General features: G+C 44.9%; 1 protein-coding gene across 2 annotated transcripts in view; it reads left to right on the top strand.

Annotated features, from left to right (window-relative positions):
* Positions 1-23,722, top strand: part of ATL1 (atlastin GTPase 1) — a 46,001-nt gene extending 22,279 nt beyond the window's left edge. The window contains exons 6-14 of one of the 2 annotated variants that reach the window (XM_073350192.1): positions 1,548-1,604; positions 6,206-6,298; positions 7,819-7,957; positions 10,713-10,840; positions 11,727-11,783; positions 12,707-12,778; positions 16,052-16,483; positions 19,699-19,713; positions 22,817-23,722. In XM_073350192.1, the coding sequence (XP_073206293.1) occupies positions 1,548-1,604; positions 6,206-6,298; positions 7,819-7,957; positions 10,713-10,840; positions 11,727-11,783; positions 12,707-12,778; positions 16,052-16,483; positions 19,699-19,713; positions 22,817-22,927 (1,104 nt within the window). In that variant the 3' untranslated portion in view covers positions 22,928-23,722. The remainder of the gene's footprint in view (positions 1-1,547; positions 1,605-6,205; positions 6,299-7,818; positions 7,958-10,712; positions 10,841-11,726; positions 11,784-12,706; positions 12,779-16,051; positions 16,484-19,698; positions 19,714-22,816) is intronic. The other variant, XM_073350193.1, reaches the window with a different exon arrangement.

Here is a 23,722-nt window from a genome sequence, read left to right as displayed (position 1 = left end):
TAAACAGGGCACAAAGCTATCTGGGGCACTTGAGCGTACCCGCCCCCAGACCTTGCTAAAAATGTGCTCTGTACTGGATTGTTCTGCTCATCCTGCAGCTACTTACTGGCAACTTCTAGCAACCAGCTGTGTTAGTTATAAATCCCTTGGTCTGAGGGGATTAAGGGCGTCTGTTGTTTAGATATCCATTGTTTAACAGTTAGCTATCGGCCTTAGGGTTTTATACTGCCACCCTTCACCATTGTACCTGAGAGCAGTTAGCACCGGTCAGATCAATGTGCTGAGAGGGAGACAAAGATTTATCCAGGAAAGTCTCATAGGAACAGATTGTAGTGCCCTTACTCCTCTGAGTAGTCCTAGAGCAGATGATGGGGCTACACCCGGGAGTGGGAGCTCACCACCTCCACAGTCTTGCCCATAATGAGTGGAAAGTTGACTGCAGTCATACTGCTTACGTAGCACTGGGTGGCAGATTCTCCTTCTGGTCATTGAAAGAGCCCAAAGAGGAGGATGGATACTGGTGTTGTAACTTCAGAAACTGGGATCCCTAATTGTGGCACAGATGCTGCTGGGCTGATTAAACTTTGGGCATATGACCCTGGTTGTCGAGGGGCGTGTAATTAGTGGAATGGTTTGGTAATGGCTGCCCCAGCCATCCTCTGATGAAGTCTTTAGGTAGTTTGGTGTGCTTGGATTTTCTTATTGAAAAACTAAGCAGTGGGTGGAGAGAAAGAAAAGCAAAATTCAGCTTGGAACATCTCGGGTTTCTCACAGGATGGTTTCTGCATTGTTTTGGCCAGCCTAGTTTACAGGGTAAATATCTGCTGAGGATAGTTTTTAAAAAAATACACGCACCTCTCCCAAAAAACCTGCTCGTTTTGAAATAAAATTGGGGTGGGGGGGTTTTAGCATGTGGATCCATTTTTAGGGACTTGTGACGTAGTAGATTTTGCCTCTGTTGAGAAGAAATAGCCCCAAGGTTGGAGAACCTGCAGATCTAGCTGATATGCCCCCCCTCCCATCCCCAAATCCAAAACCTGTGCGAGATGTTAGGGGCTAACTGCAGTCTTTAATCAATGGAAGTTTGGAGCCCAGGCTGCAGGTTTCAGTCCTCTCAGGGCAAATGCCTGTTTCTTAATCCCATTTCCATCAGTGTTCAAATGGTCAAAGGCTCCAGGCTTGTGATGATTTGGTGTAGCATGGGAAGCCTTGGGGGATGCCAGTGCACAAACCAGCAGAAGACTCAATCCATTTATACATTAACCCCCCCCCGCCCCACTTATTTGGCAACCAAGAATTCTGTTTGGAGATGGTCTATGTCAAGACGGAGCACAGCTGATATTAATAGCAGCTTAATATACCTCTAAACTGCGAGCTGAACATGCACAACCAAGCAGACCTTAGCTAGAGCACTGTAAACAGCACTGTTAGCACCAAACCTAGAAACCAAATTAGTGATGCCAACCCTTGCATGGAGCAAGACCAGCTGTACTGCATGGTAGACTTTGAAACTAAAAGTTCCCTCCTTGTTTTGCTCCTTGGTTTAGCTCTTTACGGAATACGGCAGGCTGGCCATGGAGGAAACCTTCCTGAAACCATTCCAGGTGAGTAACATGGCCTTCGTGGTTAAGGTTATTCTCTAGCAGAGATTAGCTTTGATAGGAACCTTTTGGCCTCACCAGCAGGTGTCACTGCTGTTTGCGATATGGGGAGAGAGGAAACCTGAATAAATCAAGGCACAGTGAGACCTTGCTGAGCAGAGGCACAAAGCCTTGTTCTCCTTGTTCCCCTGCTCTCTAGCAAAGTCCAAGATCTCGCTGTTTTCCCCATTAAAGTCTCCCCAACCTGCAGACCCCTGGACACTGTCATCATTCTGGACACAGCAGGCTGGGAGGGACCCAGGCAGAGCCTATCGGCCCGTGAGGCTTTGCTCTAATGACAAAAGGTGCGATGGGTGGAATTCAGCCCCGTTCACCACTGAAGTCCCCACAGAGCCCTGTTTTAAGGATGTAAGCGGTGCAGAGGCCTGGGGATGAATTTCCCAGTGGCTGAGCACACTTCCCCTGCGGTACTCCAGCCCAGGGAGTGAGCAAGCAGGAACAGCAGTCAGAGGCAGCACAGAGTACCGTCCCTCGGCTGACAGTGTGATTCAAGACTTTGAGATCAGGCTGATGTACTGATGGATCATCAGCTGGAACGTCATTGACAGCACTGCATAGCACATGGGCAGGATCAGAACACTGACTAGCTATAGAATATAACCCACTTCCGCGTTGTCCCTTGGTTCCAGTGGAATTTCTGCTGCCCTGCAGAACAAGGGGCATTACATTTAATAATCATTCTTCCTGATGACCGAGGGGGTAGATCTATGGAAACGATCAATTTAAAGGAGATTCTGTTCACAGGTGAGAAACCGTTTTATTTGTACTTCCATTTCCCACTCAAAATAACGCAGGCACTTCAGATGGAGAACGTCGGAGGATGTGTCTCTAGCCTCTTTAGCTGGCAAGTGATGCCAGAGGAGTGAATGGCACTGTGAGAGGGTTACATACTTTCACAGGCCCACTCCAACTGGAAGCAAACATGAATGAATAAATAAAAAGCAGATGATGCGGGGATGGAGAAGCTGATCCATCAGGCAGCTGCTGTAGATGCTAATAATGAGGCGGTTGCTTAGCAGTTCCTTAAATCTGCAGCCCACCCAGTCTCTTTGTCTTTGAGCAAAGTCAGTCATATTGCTGTATGCCTTTGGTTCCTGCCCTGGGTGAGCACAGGAACCTGCTTGTGTGGCTGGAAAGCGGTGCAGGAGGTGGGAGCAGAATTTTGCAGCAGTAGAGGTGGGGTGAAGCACTTACATGGGCTGGGGCATAGGACAGAGGGCGGGATCTAGGAGCCCATCAGAAGGTACCACTGTGTTGACATAATATGCTCAGGCTTCTGTAAGGCATTGACTTAGTCCCACGAGCCGTTCTCATTGAAAAAAATTAGCGCGATACAAAATAAGCGTAGTGCCGATTAACTGGATTAAAACTGGTTTTCTGATAGATCACAAAAAGTAATTGTAAATAGGGAATATCATCCTATGGGGGTGTTTCTAGTGGGATCAGCAGGGATTGGCCCAGTGCTGTTCAATATCTTCATCAATGATCTGGAAGAAAACGGAAATTCACTACTGGTAAAATCTGCAGACAACACACAAACTGGTGAGGAGAGATAACTAAGGATGGGGTTAGGGCAGCTATACAGCTCGACCTGGATTGCTTGGTAAGATAGGCTCATTTGAACAACGTACATTTTAATGCAGCCAAATACCCGGTCGTGCATCTAGGAACAAATAAGGTAGATAACCCAGGATGGGATACAGCATCCTGGAATGTAGTGACACTGAAAAGGATTTAAGGGTAATGGTAGATAATGAACTGAACACAAACTCCCCATGTGATGCTTTATGTAAGAAGAAGAACGCAGTCCTGGAATGTGTAAGCAGGGGAACATGAAGCAGGAGTAAGGAGCTGGTGTTACGTCTGAATACGGCATTAGTGGGGCCATTCCTGGAGACTGTGTCTGGTAAGTTCCAGTGTCCACACTTCAAAAAGGATGTTGAAATATTGGGAAGGGTTCAGAAAAGAGCAACAAAAATGATTGAAAGACTGAAAAACCTGCCTTACAGTGAGAGACTTCACAAGCTGCATCAATGTAGTTCCTTCAAGAGACAATTAAGAGGGGAGTTGATCATGGTTTACAAGTACCTACACGGGAACAGATTTCTGATCGCAAATGGCTCTTCAATCTAGCATTAAAAAACATAATTAGATCTAATGGTTGGAAGCTGATGCTAGTCAAATTCCGATTAAAAATAAGGCGCACAGTTTATTTATTTTTAATACTGAGGGTAAATTAATCAGTGGAACAACTTAACCTAGGGATGTGGGAGATTCCCCATCACTTTGAGATTGTCTGTCTTTCTGAAGGCACTGGGCGAGGTTCTGTGGCCTGGGGTGCACAGATGGTCAGACTGGGTTACAGTCATCCCTTCTGGCCTTACAATGTAGGAATCTATGCGGGAAGTTGTGGGAATTAGCGTACGTAAGGAAATACAGGCAAGAATGAAGTGGTAGCTGAGAAAACCCTGGAGGCCCTGCCTGCACGGAGATGCCTGGCTGACTCGCTGCCTCTGGGAAAGGCGTCACTCTTGGTAAACAGCTTGGGCTGGCCTGAGGTGCAACCAAGGAAGAGGAAGCTGGGGCTCCTAAGGCCACCATGCCGCAAACATAAAATGACTTCTGAGTCGGAGGACAGAGTGTGTGTAACCGGTTCGTGCAAACGGGTCTTGTTACAGAGGTGTGCCACTGGACCATCTGAACATGTCTACGCTGAAGTGAAGGTGACTGTAGCATGGGTAGGCAGATCCATGCTAGCATCAATTTAGCGCCGTTAACAATAGTAATGAGGATGTGGTGGCACAGGGTAGCAACTGGAGTTCAAGCCCACTGGGGACCCTCAGTACATACTCTGGTTGCTAGCGTCTGCTGCCATGGCTACACTGCTGTTACCTATGCTAGTTAGATTAAAGCTAGCGGGGGTACGCCTACCCGTGCTACAGTCATACTTTCCCTTGCTGTGTCCACGTAACCTTGGAGAAGGGTGCAGTATGAAATAGACAGATACGTACATGTTCCACAGATTGTAATGTTCATAGCAGTTGTCAATTTTATGTCTCACTTTCCCTCTAAAGACAGTGCTTTGTGGAGAGAGAATAAGGGGGGTAGAGGTCTCTCTCTCTCTGTGTAATTTTTTTTCTGCATTTCCAACAATCATATTTCCAGTTATTGACCTGTTTATTCATCTGTGCAAAAGCAACCCTGGCATTTGTGCAGGGCCATTTTTTGGCTTCCGCATGCAACTGCCTGCCTCTCCAAACCCTAGCCACATAGTCTGTCACTTAGGTACGTGCTGTGTAAATCAGACCTTGAATGCAGAACATGCCTTGAAAATTATTTTTTTGAAACAATTGTAACTTGACCTCATTGGCATTTATTTATTTCTTGAACAGAAACTTTGGCTGCCTCAATAAAGATTACAAACCTGTGATTTCATATTTATCCTCTCATGCTACATATGTTTCTCATTACGAGGCAGCTTGGAAAGATGCCCAGTCGAGGCTGAAAAAAAAATAATTCAAAGCTGTAAATGTCCCGTAGGATAAAACTAACTGTGGCTGAAGTTAGGGATCTTGTTCCCCTTGTGCTCGTTAGCAAACTTCCTTTTAATTTTGCAGACTATGTGCCTGCCTACTGGTCTATCCAAACGCTTACATTCTAGGTAGAACAGGAAGTGCCCGAATCATTGGCAGTGCTCTTCAGTGTAGAGCCTCAAATGGCCATTAGATATATAGTATTGTATGCAAATTTGGGGCAGGGTTTTTCATCTGTGGAACAGCTAATTACGGAGTGGGAGCCTCCCCTGTGTGGAGTCCCGGCACAATGGTCTGTGCACCACGTTGGTTTCCCTTCAGTCCCAAGAGCACCCATTGCACAAGGCAATGTTTCACCCAAAATAATCACAAATTCAGGACCCGAAGAAGTTGCCACTGGAGCTGAGTGAGTAATTCACAGTGAATAACTATAAAATAAATGTAGCCTCCTTTTGTTCATCTCACAGTTCCCTTAAATTTATCTCTTGTTTTCCAATTCGATGAAGCAGTAACTTTTAAAATTATGCATGTATTTGTTATATGGTATTTGATATTTCTGTGGCAAGATGATATTCATTATTCAGGCAGTGTTGCTCAGTTGTGATTGGTGATACAAGTTCCATGGTATTTTCTTCTGTTCCTTGACTGAATGAGCATGTGAGCACTTCTGCTATGAATATTTTGCATGTGACTTAGAAATTCAATTCTCTCCAGTCTTTTTTGCCAGTGAAACTTGAAGGCTTGACTATTTGTGGGACGTGAGCATAAAGTGGGTGTGAACATGGCTAAGTTTTTTTTATCTGTGAAGATAATCTGTAAAATTATTTTTGTATTATCCACCCCACTCCAGTTGTCATTTTTCTTGTGGAAGATGAGGCAAAAGGAAAACAACATAGGGCCTGATCCAAAGTCCAGTGTAGTCAAAGAGTGTCTGGACTCAGTGGATCAAGCCCATACTGGAGAGCATAGTTCTAATGAGCCCTCTATTTGTTTCCTACTTGTGTTTTTTAGTCTCTCATATTCCTTGTTCGTGACTGGAGTTTCCCATATGAATTTTCCTATGGATCTGACGGTGGTTCAAAATTTTTGGAAAAACGTCTTAAGGTTTGTCCGACATTTCTGGATGCTGTTTGGCATGAACTTGGCATGAATTAGTTCTGAGCTGACCTGGCCAGATGAGATGGGTTTGATGGAAAGGGGTTCAAGAATGCATTAGAAAGCCCTTCATCTCCTAACCCAGGGAAGCTGCTGCTCTCCACACACCACTGTACGAATAGTACCTAGGCTGGTCTGGAGACCCTGATTCTGCACAGTGCAGGTGCGCAGAGTTGTGCATGTAAGCTCCAGGAGGATGTGATGAGCAGGAGACAGAGTGCAGAGCAATTGGACTAATGAGAGCTCAGCTGAGTGGCTACTACCTTACTCCTGCTTGGAAGTGGGAAAATAGTATGCAGAGACACCCCATGTGCATGTTGAGACTTGCACTCCAGAGCATCTCTCCTCAGATACATCTATTTTCTGCCCACACCCCTTTTTGGCCAGTGATCTTGAAAGTAAAGGATTGGGCTTGCCTTTTACTACCGTATCTTATAGAGGACCAAGAATAACCCACCAGAGCCTTTGCTCACACTTGCATAGAAACATAACCAGCTCTGCTCCCTCATGCACACCTTGCTGGATGACAGCTTTGGGGATGACTTAGCAATGCATGGTGTACATTTAAAGCTGAAAGACAAGTACTGCAATAGGAGAGGTAGGAGGGAGTGGTTCATGTGGAAAAGTGATGGGTGAGCTCACTACCTCTCCAGTGCTGGGAATGCCACAGGTGGGAAAAGCAGAATGAAAACAAAATCCCTCCATGGCTCTTAGGAGCAATAATTAAAATACATAGAGAAGTATACAGAGTTAGCCTGTTCCACCATGGAGATTTCTGGGCAACATACATTTCAGGTGGGAAATAAAGGATAACTACATGATCAAGAAGAATTTAGCATTAATAGTTGTATAATAAAATGTATGGGAGAGGGCACTATTGGAAGTAGTCAGGAAATATACGGATGGTTTGATAGTGGAAATAAGTGAAAAGGCCTAATTAAAGGGGGCTCAAGAAAACCCTGCTATAAAATCCTGAGATGGTTTTGTGTTCTAATCAGACTCATGCATGCACATTTTTCAGAGTAATAACACACTCCAGGGCATGTGGTCAGAGTGAGACATAAATGTTACTTGGTTGCTGGAAGAGCTCTGTCTTTGGCCTCATAAAGCATGCATAGACCTCCCTCTGAATACACTTTCCTTAAACAGGTTTCAGAGTAGCAGCCGTGTTAGTCTGTATTAGCAAAAAGAAAAGGAGTACTTGTGGCACCTTAGAGACTAACCAATTTATTTGAGCATAAGCTTTCATGAGCATATTTGAGCATAAGCTTTCATCCGATGAAGTGAGCTGTAGCTCACGAAAGCTTATGCTCAAATAAATTGGTTAGTCTCTAAGGTGCCACAAGTCCTCCTTTTCCTTTTTCCTTAAACAATCAGTCCTCTTGCAGTATGTACTCCACACTTTAATGTTACATATCTGATGTCCACATAAAATGTAAACGTGCTAACATCAAGCCAATCTCTCGTAGGTCTCAGGAAATCAACATGAAGAATTGCAGAATGTCAGAAAACACATCCATTCCTGTTTCACGAACATCTCCTGCTTTTTGTTACCTCATCCTGGCTTGAAAGTAGCCACCAACCCAAATTTTGATGGAAAACTAAAAGGTTTGATGGAAAACTAAAGCTATAGCTTGATATTGAATCTGATCATTTACCTTTGCAATTGAATAATTGCTTTATTTATACACATTGTCAGATACCCTATTCTCTCCCGAAGCCCTTTCAAATATTTTTGGTAAAACACCTGTGGAAAGTAGTGCTGAACATAGATAGCCCCTTCTAAGTCCAACCAGCATTTCATGCCTGTACATTTCAGTGATTTTACCCTCACAAAGGGATGTATTAGGAGCTGCTAACACATAATAATAAAAAGATAAAGTTCTAGGCAGATGGCTGAGAACAAAGTGACACCAGCGGCTGAGGTTTGCCTTTTTAGATGCATCATTTTGCACCTATAATTAATTGATATTTTTGCTGGTAATTCAGTTCAAGCACAAAATTGTGGAAGCAGCTCACTGTGGAGCAAGACTGTGCTTGGGGGGAAACTGGGTCCTTAAAACTGAGAGACTTTGGTGTAAAAAGCTTTCCAAAGCAATATTTAGTCTTCTTGAGTCAACTGATTAATGGTTTCCCTGGAGGGAAATCTTAGTAGCTCAGGGGCTGCATTTCTTTTCCAATGGATTTGTGGGCTATGGATTTTTAAGTTAACTTTATTTGTGGTTGCAAAGATAGTCAGTCTCAAATGTTAATTATCCTCTATAGATTTCATTCTTTAGTTCCAAGCGGAACTTTAGGAGCCAGCTAGAACTCGATGACTGTTTTTGAAAGAACTGGTATACGGAGCCTCATCATTCCAATTCCCTTTTCCCTCAAAGCTGCCCACTCAGAACTAATCAGATGAAAATACATCACTGTTGTTACCCTTTGAATGCCCAGGGAGTCCCTTTCACTTGCACTGTCTAGTTTCCTGCCGTTTCACAGAAAATATGTTGCAGATATTGTAAGTTAAAATGACTTGGTCCTGCCGTTATGGGTGATCTTGTCTGAATTGGTCAAGATGGCGACCGAGCCCATTAAATTCCAGCGACGACGCTGGCAGCTCTGGGGAAGATACCCTTGGTACTAGCAGGAGGCAATGAATCTAGATAGTCTCTTGTGTTTGGAAAGTGCTGTGATAGAACCTATCCCTGGAGGAGCAGGAAGGAAGACTGCTTTACACTGAGTGATCTAGACACTGTGCAGTAAAAATACCACCACCACCTCCAAATATATGTCCCCGTGGCTAAGAAATCAAGGAAATGTATTGTGTATTCCAGGCCTGATGGGTACCCATATTAGATGCCATCTCCTTAGCCACTAGCCTTTTGGATTTGTTGGTCTAGTACAGCCCTTCCATAGCAGTGTTTCTGAGCTGCAATAGCATCAGTTTAGTTAGTCAATGGTATGGTGGAGCTACACGGTCTAGGCGTTCTCAGTTTCTGTATTTTGAGTGGCAAAGACAATACTTTAGAAAGGTCAGCAATAAAAATCAGCAGTGAAGTGCCTGCAGGATTCATAATAAAAGATTATCCAAAGGGTAAATTAACAGCCACTGAACCATTTAAGCAAAGAGAAGCCTTACTGGAGATGTCTTCCATGAAAACCTCGCTGCTTCACAACGCAGCAAAGAAACTTCCAGCCGTAGCGAGGAGGACAAACTGGAGCCAACCAGCAGCAGGTGATGCCAGGACCCTGGATTTCCTAATGCGACACTCGAATGCACATACAGGAGCTCTCAATCTGCAGGTTCTAAGAGTCTCATGGTCCCAATAGTTTGTAGATATTGTCTATGAATATTTCAGCGTGCAATACCCAGACAGGACTACGATGTCAGTGTAAGAAATCTCATCGGGGGAGTGCAGTAAAAAGCAGGGAAGAACAATTCTTATTCTTTTAAACCTGTAGGCCAAATGTTTTCAGGTCCTAATGTGATGTTTTTTTCAAAACAGGAGTGCCAAAGGAGAGAGAAAAGAGCACAGTATTTCCATGGTCACGTTGCTTTTGCACACAGGCACTGGTTGAACAAAGCATGTAACTTGCCATGGGGCTGGGGCATGGGTGGCCCGGCTTAGGGGTTAGCATCAGGTGCAAGCTGAGGAGTCAGGGGCCAGTTATCAGGAATCAGGCTGGGTTGAATCCTAGCAGATCAGAATGGAGAGACAGACTGGAGGGTATCAACCAGGGGGTACTTACCTGAGTCAGGCTCAGTCAGAAACAGGTAAGTACCAGACTAGCAGTCCATGGCTGTGTGAAGCCCAGTTGACTACAAACAACTTCCTGTTTCCGCCTCTGGCTTAAATAGGGGCTGTGGCCCAATCAGGCGCCTTGGAACTCTCCCAATCAGAGCATAGAGACGGGGCTTATGCCCCAGTTGGGCTTCATGGAACACAGTCCCAGCTGCTGTCTGTGAGCTGCCAGGCAGAGGATTGGTGTGTGATGACTCACCCGGACCCACTTGTTCAAGACCTGCAGGACCTGACTCCATGCAACAAGGCGCTGATGGCCACAGTTACCAGTTCTGGAGGCATCGGTTACCTGCTTGATCATGCAAAAGCAGCTTTGTGCATGCAGATGGCTGTGGGTGCAAAAATGGTGGGTGCCATTTAGGAGACTGCTTTGAAAATGTATCATAACGGTGTGTATTATGCTTCAGTCAGGTAGCACTAATGCGATATTATCACGTCTGAGTACAGCCATCATTCAATCAGAATGCCTCTCAGTCACAGGATGGCTGGCGTTAGCTGGTAACGTCACACGTGTGCGTATTGAAGCACAAGTCTGAGCTGAGCTGCTCTGGACCTGACACGGGGTTTGCTTACAGAAATAGATGACGAGTTCATCAAGAACCTGAAGGTGTTGATTCCTTGGCTTCTTAGCCCCGAGAGCCTAGATATTAAGGAGATCAACGGAAATAACATCACCTGTCGAGGCCTTGTGGAATACTTTAAGGTATGGGCTCCTAAGCCATGCGAGATCACGGTTATTCAGACGGGAAGTGTTTGCGTTTTTTCCAGATTTAAGTGAGAAGTAAAGGAAGGTTTGGGATACACAGACTGGGGAAAGTGCTTCTCTTTCTAGCGAAGGTATTTCTACGGCCCCCATAGCCATAGGGTCTGAGTAGCCCCACCGCTCTCTGGTGCGGTTATCCCCATTGTACAGCTGGGGATGCTGTGGCACACAGAGACTAAGTCACTTGCCCAGGGTAGCACAGGACGTCAATGGCGAAGTCTAAGTCGATGCTTAGGGTGACCGTATGTCCTGTTCTGGCCAGAACAGTCCCCTTTCTAAGCTCTGTCCCGGCTGACGTGACTTTTTTGACAAAAATGGGCATTTGTCCCATTTGCTCTTCCCAGCTGATTAATTAGCATGAGCAAATGCCCAGTTTACAAAAAAAAAAGTCAGGTGGGCCCCCTAGGGGGCATGGAGGAATCTGGGGGGGGGGGACAGCGACAAGAGGTGCCAGGCAGCAGGGCTCTGGGGGTCAGCCCCAGCCCCAGGCAGCGTGGAGCTCAGGGGTCAGTCCCAACCCCAGCCACGGGAGGCACTGAGCTTGGGCGCTCAACCTCAGCCGCAGATGGCACGGAGCTTGGGGGGGTGTGTGTCAGCTTGCGGGGGGGGGTCAGCCCCATCCCTGGGCGGCAGGAGGGTGGGGTGGCTCCGGCGAGCTCTGCAGGTGGGGGAATGGCCGTTTTTACTTCAGGTCACCCTGTCAATGCTGGGAGCTGGACATCTAAGTCCCTTTTAAAAATCTCCTTAATGGTGCATGTGTACGATGTGTGTGTGTTTTGAATGAACATACCGTTAAATGTGACGCTATGTTTGTATTGTTTCCTAGGCATATATAAAGATTTATCAAGGAGAAGAACTGCCACATCCCAAATCAATGCTGCAGGTATTTGTGCCTTTTGCTGTTGGCTGGTATGAGCTTGTCTACGGGAATTCACGTTGATTTTCCGTTAGGCAGTCATTTGCGATGTTAGGCTCATGGAGGGCTTTGAGTTTGTTCTGTGCTGCTCGAACATGCTAAGCAAAGCAATACCTTGTTGGAAATCTTTTGCAGTTACTTGGGGTAAAATTTTCAAAAGCACCACAGTGACTTAGGACCCTGATTCCCATTTTCAGAAGTGAGTTAGGCTCCCTGAGGTGTTTTTCACAAGGCAGAGGGAATAGCGGTTTACACATGCCCGGTCATTTCCACTGTTTTCTTAACATTTCCCTGCAGCGTGAGGGGTTTTTACTGCCTCTGGCTTTGGATTCCTGCAGGAACTGGCTTCCTGTTTACTACTAACTACAATTCAAGGTGCATCTATAAATCCCACTAGAAGTTTGGTTCTGCCTTCTTGAGACACCACCCCTTTGTCCCAGTGCACCAATGGCAACTGAGATCAGCTGAGCTGCTTTTGCTGGCGGATTTTAATAGGCTGGCGTCTGGAAGCAGGGCTCTATTGGTAGAGGGCTATTGCCTCTGGAATTTGCTCTCTGAGCTGGCCTGTTGTCCATAAGGGTTTGGTGTAAGGCGCATCTATTCACTCAGGCTTTTGCAGGAACAGGCAGAAGTGACCATAGCAGTGAGCGCAGGAATGAAGGAAGGGCTGGGGTCGAGTTGTTACGAGGGGGAGGGTCGGGTCGAGCTGTTTATTATTTTTCATTTTTGTACATAAGCACTTCATATACCACGGTGTGTATGGGGGGAGTGCACATGCACCCACCCATGCAGGGAGATGGAGATGTTACTAATACAGCCTGCTTCTCTCCCGCCTGCCGCACCATCCGCTTGGTCTGAAACTTGCATCGTGTTTTGTGCCCCGCTTGCAGGCCACAGCTGAGGCTAACAATTTAGCAGCAGTTGCCACTGCCAAGGACAACTACAATAAGAGAATGGAAGAGGTAAGGTAACAGCTCAGATTGTCGTGGACATCAGATGTTTCCTCCAAAGTGATAAGGTTGCACATGGTCTTCTTTACAAAGCAGATTACGAAGCAGCCTCTGTCCCTGGCTGTGATTTATTCATCCAAACTTCTCAATAAACTTGGCAGGGATTTTAGTTTTAAGTATCTCAGCCAGCTAAAATTCTCAATGAAAGGTCCCAATCAGACATTCAGGGCTTGCTTCTTCTACTCCTGGGTGCAAAAAGGAGCTGTTTCAGCAAGTTATGTGAGACAGCATCTGTCCCAGTAAAAGTGAGGATGGATTTGAGATTCCTTACCCTGCTCCCCCTAAACCCACACAAAACCAAAATAATCTTGAGCAGCTTTAAGTGAATTAAAAATAACTCCCTTACACTAGTGAATAATGAGTCACTAAGTCACTTGCTCTGGGGTAGAGATAAGATGCTCTGTGAAATGGAGGAAGGGCAGGTTGAGATTGCAGCAAAGTAACAGGCTGTCAGAGTAAGGTGTTAAATACTCATATTTATATGGCCAAAAATAAAACTCTAAATAAATATCTGTATACCAGTGCAAGGGGTTTAAGAGCAAAAATAGGTGCTCTAGAATGGGCTGGCAGTGGAAGAGGATCTGAGTCAAGCATCAACTGTTGGAATGTTTTCTTGAGTCTGCAGAGAGCCTGAACCAAATGTTCCGAAAGGGGTAAGTTGCCTCACCATTCATCTCAACGAGATGGGCTTTCTGAAGGAGACAAAGGAATATATTGTTGGAAAAATCTGTCTAACCTGTTATCCCTAGTGCTGGATTATGGCAGGCCGGGCACACGATGACAACAGAGGCCTGCGTGTGTTGGAGCCCACCCCACCAAAACCATGAAGAAGGGATGGCAGCAGCAAGAACCCTTCCCATTCCCCCACCCACTGAGCCGTTGGCGGGGGCCACCTCAGAACAGTGGGTTTCAGAGTTAACCCACTGAGACGAGTGGAGCAGTTCATACCTCTCAGAGCCATTGTTTCAGGCTGTCTGCAGACTCCAGCAGTCTTCACTGTATCGGTTACACTCAGGGCTCGTTTCAAGATTTTCTGTGTAATCATGAGGGCTAGGAGCGTATATTTCTGAAACTAGGACAGTTTAGAATATAATTTCATCACGTGAATTTAGGAGCTCGGGCCCCAGTGCCAATAATGCCTGTGCCTTAATCCGGTCCTTGTTAATCTCTTAATCCTCACCCAGCCCCTACACCTCCCCGGGTGCCAAGAACCCAACCTGCTCCCAGGCAGCTGCCAAAGCCTCCAGCTTCCCGACCAACTTCTAGGGTGCAGTTACGCATTTTTCAGTACAAAAAAATTTGCAGCACGTTGAAAATGTGGACGTTAATGAGACTCCCCCCCCCCCACCCCATGGGCGGCTGCACTGGGTGTGCTGTTCAATTCCTTGTTTAAATCACTAAAGGCTCCACGTTCTGACTTTGAGAGAAGCTCCTGCAGAATTTCTAGTGGCTCACTGGAGTGCCACAGAATCTAGGACCCTTGCTGCTCAGTTTAGGTCCAGTTTGCTCCATAGCCACAGGACCTGGCCACTCGGTTCACAGTTGCTGACCAAATTAAATCAGGGAGCTTGCCAAATCTCCTATTCTCTGCTATCCAGCTTCTCTGCCTGCTCGGTCAGCAGTCTGACTTAATTTGCATCTTTTGAAAGCTTCTTGAAAGGTTAGCTGAAAAGCTTTTACCTGCCAAGCTTTTAATGCCAAGATGCTGGTTCACTGGGTTCAGTGTCCCATGCAACAGCTGATCACACTGATAACACCAAGAGCGACGCAAGAATCTAGATTTCGTGAATTGCTGTAGGTGTGAATGACGTCACACAGCAATCCTGGCTGGGGAAACAGCAGCTGGACTGGCCAGGTAAGCGGAGGCGGTGCTAGTTTCCAAAGATTTTGGTGCCAAATCTTGCAAACTCTTACTAAGGGGTGTAGTGATCACTGCCAAGGAATATTTCCACTGAAGCCTGCCCTAGATCTGTTTATTTATCAACAAAGGGTAGGAGTAAATGGTCAGTTTTCAGCATGGAGAGAGGTAACTAGTGGTGTCCCCCAGTGGTCTGTACTGGGACCAGTCCTATTCAACATATTCATAAATGATCTGGAAAAAGGGGGTAAACAGTGAGGTGGCAAAATTTTCAGATGGTACAAAACTACTCAAGTGAAGCCCAAAGACTTTGCAGACTGCAAAGAGCTACAAAGGGATCTCACAAAACGGCATGACTGGGCAACAAAATGGCAGATGAAATTCAGTGTTGCTAAATGCAAAGTAATGCACATTGGAAAACATAATCCCAACTATGCATATACAATGATGGGGTCTAAATTAGCTGTTACCACTCAAGAAAGATCTTGGAGTCATTGTGGATAGTTCTCTGAAATCATCCACTCAATGTGCAGCGGCCGTCAAAAAAGTGAACAGAATGTTGGGAATCATGAAAAAAGGGATCTATAATAAGACAGAAAATATCATCTTGCCTCTCTATAAATCCATGGCATGCCCACACCTTGAATACTGCATGCAGATGTGGTCACCACATCTCAAAAAAAATATATTGCAATTGGAAAAGGTTCAGAAAAGGGCAACAAAAATGATTAGGGATACGGAACGGCTGCCATATGAGGAGAGATTAATAAGACTGGGACTTTTCAGCTTGGAAAAGAGACGACTAAGGGGAAATATGATAGAAGTCTATAAAATCATGACTGGTGTGGAGAAAGTAAATAAGAGAGTGTTATTTACTCCTTCTCATAACACAAGAACTATGAGTCACCAAATGAAATTAATAGGCAGCAGGTTTAAAACAAACAAAAGGAAGTATTTCTTCACACAGTCAGCCTGTGGAACTCCGTGCCAGAGGATGTTGTGAAGGATAACAAGGTTCAAAAAAGAACTAGATAAATTCATGGAGGGTAGGTCCATCTATGGCTATTAGCTAGGATGGGCAGGGATGGTGTCCCTACCCTCTGTTTGCCAGAAGCTGGGAAAGGGCGACAGGAGATGAATCACTTCGTGATTCCCTGTTCTGTTCATTCCCTCTGGGGCACCTGGCATTGGCCACTGTCAGAAGACAGCATACTGGGCTAAATGGGCCTTTTGTCTGAGCCAGTCTGGCCGTTCTTACGTTTTTATCATGTATCATCCGTACGATGGTAGCACCAGCCCAGGGGGCTACAGTCACTGTGATCTATCATAAATATATTGTGAATAGCTGAACTGTTGTCTCTGAATAGGTTTGTGGGGGAGACAAGCCGTTTCTCGCACCCAGTGATCTTCAGAACAAACACCTGGAGCTCAAGGAGGAATCAGTGAAGCTGTTTCGAGGCGTTAAGAAGATGGGTGGGGAGGAATTCAGTCGCCGCTACCTACAGCAACTGGAGAACGAAATAGACGAGCTCTACATACAGTACATTAAGCACAATGACAGCAAGAACATATTCCATGCGGCACGTACCCCTGCAACACTCTTTGTGGTCATCTTCATCACGTATGTGATAGCCGGAGTGACCGGATTCATTGGCTTGGACATCATAGCCAGTCTATGCAACATGATCATGGGGTTGACCCTTATCACTCTGTGCACCTGGGCATATATCAGATACTCTGGGGAATACAGAGAACTGGGAGCAGTAATAGACCAAGTGGCTGCAGCTTTGTGGGACCAGGTAAGAGCATTAGCTTGTGATAAAAATAGACATTCTTTGGCCTTGATTTGCTTTGGGATTCTCAGCTCTTGCTGCAATAGCTTTTAAATAAGTCAGTAGGGCACCAGGCCTGCAATCGGCCGACCTGCACACATCCAGTTGCAGGATCGGGGCTTAAGTCAGCTATACACTCATCCTCTAGGCAATGGCCTCTCCTGTAGCCTTTCAGAGCAACTTAAACACCGCATTTTAATCCATTCCAGACAGTTTCTTTAGACCTGCCACACACTGAATGCACCTGCACTAGGTGCTGGGACAGGCAAGGACAAGGGACTAATTTTCAGTCTAGTTTATTGAGATGATTGTAAGGGTGAGAATTCTGGTGCCCAGTATGGGGGACCTGAACAGAACCCGCCCCCCCCCCCCCGCCCTTGATTACAGCTCATGTGAGTGAAGTAAAATGGAGGAAACAGGGACACTGGAGCTAGTTTAATGCACGACACCACTAGCCATTAGGTCCAAAACTAATGCCTCCCACTCAAATTTTGTGTATCCCACACAATGTAAATCCTGGGCCATAAATTGGGGGTTGGGGACCTCATGTGGACTTAAAGGTCCTGGATACAGAGAGACAGGGGGAGTACAAGTCAGCGTGTTAGATAGCGGTCACACAGGTTTTCAACAATCCTTTAGCCCGTTGGCTTCAGTGGAAGTATTTATGTGAGTTAAGCATCTGTATAAATATTGGCTCAATCAGGGCTTAAGCCAACAATGCTAACTTTTAAAAAACAGGGTGGCCTTTTGCTCTTCCAGTTGCCAGGGCTGGAATTAGCTCACTTGTTGATTTCACATTCGTAGCCCACCAACTGCAACGTACATCTTGTGCCATTAATGCTTAGAGTCTAACAAAAAACAGAAGCCATTTCTCATCAGGCTTTAGATTCATAGGCCATCTTTACATGGAAATCAACAGATTCAGGGTTATTAATATCACATAATTGACTTCATTTCCATTCTTTTCAGTGACCTAAAGTTGTGTAATAGCTTAAAAGACACAGTTTTGGGTGGAAAATGAAACTTTTAAGCTTCAAAAGTAACACTTTGATAAAATACTCAACGCAGGCCCTCGGGTAGAGATCTTGAGCATACCGTGACATCGATGCACCATTGCAAATGGATGCCAAGTCACAAATGGAAGCAGAAGTCAATGGATAGAGGGTTCCAGGCTGGTACAGGTTTCCACCTACATCATGCACTCATGAGGTCAGGGTCCTCAGAAGTGGCTTAAACTTGCATGGTAGGTCAAATAAATGGTGCATGTTTGACCATTGACTTCAACAGCAACAGGCGATACTGACATGATTCAAGGGACACCATCCTCTTGAAATCTAGTCAGTTCAAGGAGGGTAAACTCCCCTGTGTGTGTGGTTTTACAACTGTTTTCCTATTTAAAAAAAACCACACACTCTCTTCCCTGTTGCTCAGTGAAAGACCCACACAACCAGCAGGTGCAATAACTGACTGTACATCATGGGAACAGGGACACCTGATGACCATCCCAGTGTGCTGGCTTCTGTACTTCAGAGGCAAAGCTGCCATCCATTGGAGGCTCTGAGAGAGGGGCAGGGACAGGTGGGCTGCTGCTGGCTCTGGAACTGAAAAAAAAAACACATTGTCTACCTTTTTTCTTTCTTTTTTTTTTTTTTTTTAAGTTTTTACAGCAAACTTACCCAAGTGCCAATATGCCAAGAATCCGCCTGGTGCAGCCCCCTTGCCTCAAACTGCTAACGGGGGTTTCCAATGGATGTGCTAATAGAGTCTTAACTAGGATGAGCAGGGCAGCACTATTAATTTTAACCGCCTTGTCCCTCCCCTTGGATTGAGCAAGGAAATGATCAATTGAGGGGGTGGAGGGTTAACCAGGCCACCAGGTCTGTGCACCCAAAGGGCCAGGCCATTGGGGGACAGGAAGAGGGCATTATTATATCATGGTACTTTTGTGAGCAGAGGGGAAAGGCAGCAAGGACAGGCAAAGCAGAGAGACAGGGGGTTAGATAGCAGGCTTTTGTTTGCGTGGGACCGTGCAGGATACCCCTGTTCCTGCTATGCTCTTGTTTCTGTCCCTTCTGGGGTTATCTGCATTGCTCAAACACAGATGTTCCCTGCCCCCCAAACCTTCCAATCTAATACAGCGCTGCAACGTTTGGGGGGTTGCAGAACTTGGAGGAGGTGGTATATTGGTTTTGGAACTAGTTTTCATTGGATTTAAAAACAAAAACATGGAAACATTGATCCTGATTCTAGGCTTTGCAAAGCATTAAGAGCCAGATCCTCAACTAGTGTAACTCAGAATAGCACCATTAATGTCTGGCTAATGAAGCTACTCCGATTGCCACCAACTGAGGAGCTGGTCATTCAATTTTAGGCCGAGTTGGACGTGCTCAGCCCTGTTTTAAAAGCCTGATGCAGCATGTTAATGCCAACTGATTTCACTGGCAAAACAGCTCTGTATGTGAGCAAAGTGCTAGCCCTTCGCTGTCAGTAGAATGGCCCCATCAGAGCCGTCTGTCTCTTTGGATCTCCTATGGCAAGGTGAGGTGCTGCTCTGCCAGGGAAAGTGGGCACTTGATTTAGGCCCTGCGGTGGCGACCATTATGGGGGATTGAGGGGTGGAGCCACCTTTCCCCACCTACAAATTTGCCAAAAATCACCTTCCTCCCTCCACTCCTCTCTTATGCCGGTATAACTCAGGAGTTACTACATTGTATCAGTGGTGGGAAACCAGTGTAAACTGCATACAGGCTCAGAATCAGGTCCCAAAGGAAGGTGTGGCTAGCAAGCCCCTGCACATTGTGCCTGAGCTTGGAGTCAGAGCGGATCTGAAACCATGGTTATGGTCCAAATTGGAACCATGTCTTTAATCAACTTAAGGAACAACCACAGCGTAACCAACTTGCCTGACATGGTTGTATTTGTTGTATAGACGCATGTGGAGTAGGGGTATTGTGCCCTTAGAGCATGCAGCTAGGGGAACATGATCCAAAGTGGGGACGGTGTGGAAGGCTGGAGTTAATGGATAAGGGCTGGGGGGGGGGTCTTACCCTTAAGAAAGTTGTTTAAGCCAATGTAACAGACAGTGACTGTGTAACTAAAGCTGAATGCTGTAACATTACCAAGGAAGTGCATTATACACAGAGATGCTGTTTTTTCCCCTTTTCCAACTGCCTTTCCCACAGGGAAGCACAAATGAGGTAAGTGACTTTCTTGTTCTAGAGCCATGCCTTTACCCTACTCTGCACTGGGTGCATGCCATGCCGCTTGCTCTAGCTGCAAAACGAACAGCGGTAACACACACAGCGAGGCTGGTACCTTCACGTTCACAACCGTGCATTCTGCCGGGAGCCGTATTTTGTATCCACTGCTCTTTAAGGAGGGTTGCATAGCACCTAGAATCGTTAAAGCATTCCTCAGTGCAGCTGGGATTTGCAAAAGGACCAATGGATTTACATCCCATTCCCAAGCAGAGTTGGGTATCTAACTCCCTTAGGCACCTTTGAAATTCTCATCCACTGTTGGGCCCTGCTAGAGAGTTCACCGGCTAAGTCTCTTTGGAAGACAGCATACAAGCGTTAGATCTCAAGAAAAGCAATTCTGCATGACCAGTGTCTCTCCAGTCATACAAATAGAGGGCCCAGAGCCTGCAATCAGATTCACACAGTCAGTCCAATGGGGTCCCTTGCACAGACACATGAGTCTGTGCATATAGATCCTATCCCAGGCTCAGGGCCAAAAGCATGAGGAAGAAGTTAGCTCCATAGGAGAAGAAATCCAGGATAATAGAGGAGGGAATCTGGGTTAATTTTGGTGTAAGTTTTTGCTTATGATGATGTGCTTATGCAAGAAATGTTTATTTTCAAACAGCCAAATCTTGCAAAACTTCCACTGAAGCTAAGCGGAGTTTCATCCGAGTAAGGACCGCATCTTACATTTTCAAAATGTACCCATTACACCCGTTTCTGAGACACCAACCTAAAATAGAGATTTAAAAAGATATTTACATCCCCCCCCATACCTCTTCGGGGCAAAACCTACTGTATTTTGAAATGGGAGAACATCAATGCGCACTAGGGAGGTTTTAGTACACAGCAGAATGGTATATGGGGATAGTTAGCATGCCACAGGCGAGCATGAGACGGATTTACCCCTCAGCTTGCCACTCACCAACTGTTTGTATAGACAAGCCAGTTTGCCTGTCTGTAAAATGGGTAAGCTGTTATTCTGTTTTACCAGGCTGTTCTAAATGGAACTGGTATTAGGTGTAGACACCGCACCTTTAAATCAGAGACTCCAAGGGATGAACAAGGGTTTATTTTATCTTTTTATTGCTCAGGCATATCAAGCCTGAGGTGGAGAGGCTCTGGTGGTTCCACTCCTAGAAATCACATGCTCTTTGATTTTTGGAACACGGCTGTTACACGGTCGGCTGCAAATGCTCAGATACCCCTCTAATAGCGGAACTCTGAGAACCAGATGGTTAACACCTTGCTGTTGATTTTGAAGCAGAACTTCCCCTTGAGTTGGCTAGGGTGCGCTGCTGAGAACTGAGTGCACAACCGGAACCCAAGTTATTAGCTCGTCGGTGCCATCAAGCCCCCGGCAGAACAACATTAAAAAATGTACAGTAGGAAGTTTTATAAATCAGAGTCAGTTTCCACATGGCTACCAGAAAATTTCTTCTCTGATCCCTTTAAGTATCTGAATTCTCAGCATCTAAATTGAAATTATTTTCTGACATGCATGTTTCTGCTCAGAAATCTGGGCCGGTGGCATTCATTTCCAAAGACCAAACATGCTCTTATTAATGCAAGGGGCTCTCCAGAGTTCAATGACTCATCTCTGCTGTGTAAAATAGAGTCCTGAAAAAGGATTATTGGGCAGGGGGAACCCCAACCCCACACAAGCATTAAGTGGTCCTCTTAAATGTTTAAACAATGGGGGACAGAAGAAGAAAACTATTTTCAAACAATTTAAGAAATGACTGGTTTAAAATTAAGACCTTATTTTGGTGGCTAGTATATATTTTCAGCAGCATGGGTGTAATCCCCTTCTCCCCTCCCCATACAGAGGTGCATGGGCATTGTGCTGGTCTTATGCACAGCGTGACAGTAACTTTGATAAAAAGGAAAACCAACGGTTTTCACACTGACCTTATGAGGGTGCTGGGGGCTGTGTTAAACCATTCCTCATCCATCAAAGAAAATGCATTAAATTAATGTAGACCTTTGGGCAGCTACCATCTTTTCATCCCAACTATTTTTGAAGCTAGGATCTTCTCATTCATGATCAGCGTTCTGCAGAAGCCAGTGAAAGATTTAGTTGCTAGATTAGGTAGTTTTGTTTGTAACAGTCTGTGCTCTCCCCTCTGAAGACAACAGCAAAACCCTCCACTGGTATGATAAAGGATGCCGAAGGCTAAAATCTGCATTTGTTTAAAGCAGCAATTTCTAGAAAAACTGCATGTACATTTGATGATCAGAGGCTATTGCATGGCATGTTTTTACAACCACCTAGATGATCTTCACAAAAAGTGCATGGATATATTGAATGTTAACATTTGCATCTTAAACGTGAAACTTATATAAGAGACCACCCTTATTAGACAAGGAAGTATATGACTTGAAGCACCACACACTATCACTTGATTCAATTAAATTATGCCATACAATTAGAAGAACAGCTGGTAGGTGAGCAGCGTTTATCAGTCCCTTGTTGCTAAGGCCATACGATGGAAACAGTGTATATATGAAGCTGTAGCACTGATGAATGGGAAAGATTTTCATTCTTGCACATTATACAGAATCAAAGTAAGGTCTATGAAACACATGGGTCAGGTGTTGTCCGTCTCTCCCTCTAAAGGAAGGGACCTTGTAAAGGAATGTATTGATTGGCTACTCCCTTCATGCAAATTGAACAGGTTCTTTAGCTCAACCAATAGAGGCTTACGCTTTTAGACCTAGAAGTCCTTGCTTCCATTACCACAGATGGTCCAACCAGCACACCATCATAGTAAGTTTTACTAAATCAGGTCCATTAGCTTAGCGGGAGTAACAGACCCATGAACCTATTTTACTCTAGTGACTGGAGCATGGAAAGAAGGAGTTAGTTTGTTGTATTTATTTTTCTAGACAGATTTCATAAATCACACTTAGCACAGATGGAAATGAAAGTATTTGAAGAAGTCAAGGTGTACATTGTGACTATTTTGAACCTGCTACTATAATATGAATGCAAAATAGATAACTGGCTCTATAAACTCACTGATCTAAGGTGGTTTACATCTTTTCTGGTTTGTAGGCTTTGTACAAACTTTATAGTGCAGCAGCAACCCACAGACATTTGTATCACCATGCGTTCCCTGCACAGAAATCAGAACCGACTGAAGATTCAGAAAAGAAGAAAATGTGAGACAGATGTTTTCATGTAGGTGCATGAATGAAGCATGTACACCTTTGCATCAAATACGCGCCTAGCTGTAGTCACGTACAAGTTTCACGTACAAGTTTCTGAAGCTCCTGAAATGGAGCAGGGAGAACACAAAATAATTCACTTGTAAAGATGGTTTGATGTGTTTGTTTTAATTTTGACAACACGATGTTTGATGGGAAGATGTTGGCATGTTTTCCATTTTGTTTAGATGTACATACTTGATTTTGCTGCAAATAGATACAATACTCTTAATTTTTAATATCGAGCATAATTCATGCCTGGTTTTGACCGATTTATGAAATCTTGGTTTCCATTTTAAATTTAGTGTGCAATATGAGGAGATCACTAACAACGTGATGTGGTAATAAGATACGTTTTCCAGATGTATATCCTAGCATTACTCAAAAGAACCACCCTCTTATATTATTCCCAGATATGCTTGTTCAAGTAAATATCACATAACCAAAGGTTTGATTAATCAACATTTTCCCTCATATCTGCCATGAGCGACCCAATTACATCAACACTTCTAAAAAAAAAATATGTACTAATGTGCTTTGTCAGAACTTGTAAGGCCACTTCTGCTATGGTATGTTTATTGTGAGGAAAGTATGCTTTTCCTTTGATAATTTTAATGCACAAAAAGACGACTTTGTACATGTATTTGAGAAAGTTTCACTGTTTCTGTATATATTTTCATTTAGTGTATAGGAAGTGTGTTCACAGTTCTATTTTATTGTCAGAGTATTAAAGTTTCCTTTTGGTTCCTATGAA

This window comes from Lepidochelys kempii, chromosome 6, assembly GCF_965140265.1.
Source record: "Lepidochelys kempii isolate rLepKem1 chromosome 6, rLepKem1.hap2, whole genome shotgun sequence".
NCBI classification, from domain to species: domain Eukaryota; kingdom Metazoa; phylum Chordata; order Testudines; family Cheloniidae; genus Lepidochelys; species Lepidochelys kempii.
This window is presented reverse-complemented; position numbering and strand designations above follow the sequence as displayed.